This window comes from Nerophis ophidion, linkage group LG03, assembly GCF_033978795.1.
Source record: "Nerophis ophidion isolate RoL-2023_Sa linkage group LG03, RoL_Noph_v1.0, whole genome shotgun sequence".
Classification (NCBI taxonomy): Eukaryota; Metazoa; Chordata; class Actinopteri; order Syngnathiformes; family Syngnathidae; genus Nerophis; species Nerophis ophidion.
This window is the reverse complement of record NC_084613.1, coordinates 87714077-87720554: the sequence shown is the minus strand read 5'-3', so window position 1 is coordinate 87720554 and position 6478 is coordinate 87714077. Positions and strand designations below refer to the sequence as shown.

Sequence of the window (6478 nt, the reverse complement as noted above, 5' to 3'; positions counted from 1 at the left end):
GATGATACGTGAGTGTGGTATCGGGCACTATGACGATACGTGCGTGTGGTATCGGGCACTATGACGATACGTGCGTGTGGTATCGGGCACTATGAGGATACGTGTGCGTCATATCACTCACTCTCCAATGTATTAACTGCGCGTGTTTTCCAAGTCAAGGTCGGTGACTAAGAGGACAACAAAGATAAAAAAAAGGGGGAGGGCCTAAAAGCAGAGAGAAATCACTTCATTAAAAGACTTCTTTATTGTAGAAAAATCCAAAGAAAAACACATCAAATAAGAATAAATAGCCGACAAAGTCTGGAAATTCTGATGTGGTTTTTGGAGCAAAGTGGGACGAAATATGAATTTCCACAATTTCCTGCACTTTATGCATCATCAATGCTCATAAATACCACAGTTTATAGCACAAGAGAAAAAGCTTTATTATATATATATATATATATTTTTTTTTATTTAATTTTTTAATTTTTTTATTTATTTTTTATATATATATAATTACATTCCAGAAGAAAAATCTGCAGCTTTTTAAAAATGTTTAGAGAGCGAAGACATCTTGGGGCATCAACAAAATGATGCAGCTTGTCCAAAAATACCCAAACACATTGTTTTGTGATTTTTACAAATTGCTCCAAAAATTAAGTAGTATTGTTTATTATTAATCATTATTATTCATTATAGTTTAATGATTAGTTATTAATTATCAAAAATATATATTATTATAATGGGGAGACGGAAGTCTGGGCTTCCCTGCTTAGGCTGCAGCCCCCGTGACCCGACCTCAGATAAGTGGAAGAAGATGGATTATTATTATTATTATTATTATTGTTATTATTATAATGTATTCTTTCAGCAAATAATTATAATATTTTATTTATATAATTATAATTTAAATAATTATAATGTATTATTTAAATAACTATAATTTTATAATAACAATCATCAAATTATTACAATGATTATTTCAGCAATATTCACAATTTAAAAAATATATAATTATAATGTATTATTTAATTAATTACTATTTGTATATTTATAACTGTAAGATAATTATATACATATTATTTCAGCAGAATAAAACCTCAAATAGACTAAAAGTGTTATCATTACGCACCAAAACTAATTGTCATATTCATGTTATTGCGCAATGTTTTGGTGGTAAGCACAAACCCCGTTTCCATGTGAGTTGGGCAAGTGTGTTCGATGTCAATATAAACAGAATACAATGATTACAGTTTGATGCCAGCAACATGTGACAAAGAAGTTGGGAAAGGTGGCAATAAATACTGATAAAGTTGAGGAATGCTCATCAAACACTTATTTGGAACATCCCACAGGTGTGCAGGCTAATTGTTCCCAAAAAACGCTCAGTCTTTCACAAGAAAGGATGGGGTGAGGTACACCCCTTTGTCCACAACTGCCTAACCCTGACCTGAGTTGAAGAACTCTGTATGTGACACAAGCTAACGGTTAGCATGCTAACGCCTTTGCATCTTAACCTTTTAGCCAATTTTGCTACTGGACACCTCTGAGTCGAATAACTCGGTACGTGACAAATGCTAATTGTGTTTTGCCAATTTTGCCGCCGGACACCTCTGAGTCGAATAACTTGGTACGTGACATGTGCTAACGGTTAGCAAGCTAACGGCTTTGCATGTTAACTTTTAGCCAATTTTGCCACCGGACACCTCTTAGCTGAATAACTTGGTACGTGACATATACTAATTTTGTTTGGCCAATTTTGCCGTTAGACACCTCTGAGTCGAATAACTCCGTATGTGACACAGGCTAAAGGTTAGCATGTTAATGCCTTTGCATGCTAACTTTTAGCCAATTTTGCCGCCGGACACCTCTGAGTTGAATAACTTGGTACGTGACAAATGCTAATTTTGTTTAGCCAATTTTGCCATCAGACACCTCTGAGTCAAATAACTCCGTATGTGACACAGGCTAAAGGTTAGCATGTTAATGCCTTTGCATGCTAACTTTTAGCCAATTTTGCCACCAGACACCTCTGAGTCGAATAACTTGGTACGTGACAAATGCTAATTTTGTTTAGCCAATTTTGCCATCAGACACCTCTGAGTCAAATAACTCGGTATGTGACATATACTAACAGTTAGCATGCTAATGCCTTTGCATGCTAACTTTTAGCCAATTTTGCTGCCGGACACCTCTGAGTTGAATAACTTGGTACGTGACATATGCTAACGGTTAGCATGCTAACGGCTTTCCATGCTAACTATTAGCAGATTTTGCCACTGGACACCTCTAAGTCGAATAACTCCGTATGTGACATATGCTAAAGGCTAGCATGCTAACGCCTTTGCATGCTAACTTGCTAGCCAATTTTGCCTCCGGACACCTCTGAGTTGAATAACTTGGTACGTGACAAATGCTAATTTTGTTTTGCCAATTTTGCCGCCAGACACCTCTGAGTCAAATAATTCGGTATGTGACATATACTAACAGTTAGCATGCTAATGCCTTTGCATGCTAACTTTTAGCCAATTTTGCTGCCGGACACCTCTGAGTTGAATAACTTGGTACGTGACATATGCTAACGGTTAGCATGCTAACGGCTTTCCATGCTAACTATTAGCAGATTTTGCCACTGGACACCTCTAAGTCGAATAACTCCGTATGTGACATATGCTAAAGGCTAGTATGTTAATGCCTTTGCATGCTAACTTTTAGCCAATTTTGCCACCAGACACCTCTGAGTCGAATAACTTGGTACGTGACATATGCTAATTTTGTTTTGCTAATTTTGCCGTCAGACACATCTGAGTCGAATAACTCGGTATGTGACATATACTAACAGTTAGCATGCTAATGCCTTTGCATGCTAACTTTTAGCAAATTTTGCTGCCAGACACCTCTGAGTTGAATAACTTGGTACGTGACATATGTTAACGGTTAGCATGCTAACGCCTTTGCATGCTAACTTTTAGCCATTTTTTCCGCCAGACACCTCTGAGTCGAATAACTTGGTATGTGACATATACTACCGGTTGGCATGCTAACTTTTAGCTAAATTTTGCTAATGGACACCTCTTAGCTGAATAACTCGGTACGTGACACAGGCTATTTTTTTTTTGCCAATTTTGCCGCCGGACACAGCTGAGTCGAATAACTTGGTAAGTGACATATGCTAACATCTGCTAAACGCCTTTGCATGCTAACTTTTAGCCAATTTTGCCGCCAGACACCTCTGAGTCGAATAACTTGGTACGTGACATATGCTAACGATTAGCATGCTAACGCCTTTGCATGCTAACTTTTAGCCAATTTTGCCGCCAGACACTTCTGAGTCAAATAACTTGGTATGTTACATATACTAACAGTTAGCATGCTAATGCCTTTGCATGCTAACTTGTCAGCCAATTTTGCCACCAGACTCCTCTGAGTCAAATAACTCGGTATGTTACATATACTACCGGTTAGCATGCTAACTTTTAGCAAAATTTTGCCAATGGATACCTCTTAGCCGAATAACTCGGTACGTGACATATGCTAACATCTGCTAAACGCCTTTGCATGCAAACTTTTTTGCCGATTTTGCTGGCGGACACCTCAGGGTCGAAAAACTTATGCTAATTATTTTTTGGCAATTTTGCTGTCATACACCTCAGTCATGTAACCTGATATTTGCCACATGCTATTAGCATGCTAACATTAGCATGCTAGCTTTTTTTTTTTTTTTTTTTTTTTTTTTTTTTTAATTTTGCCATCTTACACCTCAGCCATGTCATGTGATATTTGACACAGGCTGTCAGCGTGCTAATGTTAGCATGCTAACTTTAGCATGCTAACTTTTTTGGGAAATTTTTTTCGGTGAAAAATTTTGCATGCGTACGCCCAGAGTTAAATAACTTGCTATTTGTCCATTCTAACTGTCGGCATGCTAACGTTAGCATGCCGCCGATAAGTGCATATACACGCAATTCCTCCACAAGAAGCATATTGTAGTATTCAATATTGCATAGCGACTCACCGCCACCAGGGGGCGTGTTGATTGTATATTTTTGCATGTTGGGGTTTGGGGTGACTATTAAGCGAATAATTACAGAACTTAAATTGTTGATATTCTAGCATTTACGCCATTTCCAGTTAAAACAACAAAGATTATTAATCCAATAAAAATGAGGGAGTCGATGAGCAAAACAGTCCACAGGCCACGCCCCCCTCCAAAAAACATCAAAAGTCAGTTTGCTGCAAGTGTGCGTATGACATCATCAGACGTGGGCGCTCTTGGCGTGGTTGGCGGAGGAGGCGGGGTCGGGGTGGGCGGCCGCCTTGCCCGACTTGGAGTAGTAGTAGTGAGCGTTGTCCTGGTACGGGCGGGAGGAGGCGGAGCTAGAGGAGCAGCAGGTGAGCATGCAGCCGCCCAGCAGCGACAAGACCACGCCCGCCCAGCCGGCGTAAAGCGAGAAGCCGAACGCCATCAGGTTGTCGTGCCAGGACACCCCGATGGGGAACAAAATGGTGGACACCAGCCCGCAGAGCGCTGAAGGAGCACGGAAGCAAAAGTAAGAATCACTCAAAATATCAACATCAAATATTCATAGCAAGAACATGACTGTATTTCACTAAAAAACTGTTACATTTACTGTAGTTTACACAGAATTATTATTCATTGATAAATGCTAGAATTGCTTTTTTTTACGTCAACATTCTGGCGACTGAACACCAACTTTTTTTTTTTTTCTTACACTGAATTGCTGTAAAATTAAAAACAGTAACACTTTTATTTTTAATTAATTATATATGTTATGATTATATATGTTATGATAATAATTTTTTTCTTACACTGAATTGCTGTAAAATTAAAAACAGTAATACTTTTATTTTAATTAAATATTTATATGTGTTATGATAACAATTCATTAATTAGGATTCTGGCAAATAAAATTGCCAATTTTTCTTTTACTTTTTTACCGAGAAATACATCCATATATTTTACAGTAAAAATATATATATACTGTAGTTTTTACCCAGATTTACTATAAATTGAAATATGCTAAAATTGCTACTTTAATGCCAACATTCTGGCGACAGAACACCAACTTTTTTTTTTTTTTTTGTGAATTATTGTAAAATTAAAAACAGTAACACTTTTATTTTAATTAAATGATTATATATATTGTAATAATAATTCATTAATTATGATTCTGGCAAATAAAATTGCCAATTTTTCTTTTACTTTTTTTACCCAGAAATAAATCTATATATTTTACAGTAAAAAAATATATATACACTGTAGTTTTTACCCAGATTTACTATAAATTGAAATATGCTAAAATTGTTACTTTAACGTCAACATTCTGCCGACAGAACACCATTTTTTTTTTTTTTTTGTGAATTACTGTACAATTAAAAACAGTAACACTTTTATTTTAATTAAATGATTATATATATTGTAATAATAATTCATTAATTATGATTCTGGCAAATAAAATAGCCAATTTCTCTTTTACTTTTTTTTTACCCAGAAATAAATCAATACATTTTACAGTAAAAAGTATATATACTGTAGTTTTTACCCAGAATTACTATAAATTGAAATATGCTAAAATTGCTTCTTAAACGTCAACATTCTGGTGACAGAACACCAACTTTTTATTTTTTTTCTTACACTGAATTGCTGTAAAATTAAAAAAAGTAACACTTTTATTTTAATTAAATGATTATATATACATTGTAATAATAATTCATTAATTATAATTCTGGCAAATAAAATTGCCAATTTATCTTTTACTTTTTTTTTTACCCAGAAATAAATCTATATATTTTACAGTAAAAAAATATATGTACTGTAGTTTTTACCCAGATTTACTATAAATTGAAATATGCTAAAATTGCTACTTTAACGGCAACATTCTGGCGACTGTACACCCAATTTTTTTTTTCAGTGAATTACTGTAAAATTAAAAACAGTAACACTTTTATTTTAATTAAATGATTATATATATTGTAATAATAATTCATTAATTATGATTCTGGCAAATAAAATTGCCAATTTATCTTTTACTTTTTTTTTACCCAGAAATAAAACTATATATTTTAGAGTAAAAAATATTTATACTGTAGTTTTTACCAAGAATTACTATAAATTGAAATATGCTAAAATTGCTACTTTAACGTCAACATTCTGGCGACTGTACACCCAATTTTTTTTTTCAGTGAATTACTGTAAAATTAAAAACAGTAACACTTTTATTTTAATTAAATGATTATATATATTGTAATAATAATTCATTAATTATGATTCTGGCAAATAAAATTGCCAATTTATCTTTTACTTTTTTTTTACCCAGAAATAAAACTATATATTTTAGAGTAAAAAATATTTATACTGTAGTTTTTACCAAGAATTACTATAAATTGAAATATGCTAAAATTGCTACTTTAACGTCAACATTCTGGCGACAGAACACCCAAATTTTTTTTTCAGTGAATTACTGTAAAATTAAAA

The 6478-nt window shown here is 34.1% G+C and overlaps 1 protein-coding gene across 1 annotated transcript in view; it reads right to left on the bottom strand.

Annotated features, from left to right (window-relative positions):
* Window positions 1-225: 225 nt before the first annotated feature.
* The window catches only part of cldn11a (claudin 11a), a 9522-nt gene continuing 3269 nt past the window's right edge, over window positions 226-6478 (bottom strand). The window contains exon 3 of the mRNA XM_061896285.1: window positions 226-4510. Within this exon, the coding sequence (XP_061752269.1) occupies window positions 4239-4510 (272 nt within the window). The 3' untranslated portion in view covers window positions 226-4238. The remainder of the gene's footprint in view (window positions 4511-6478) is intronic.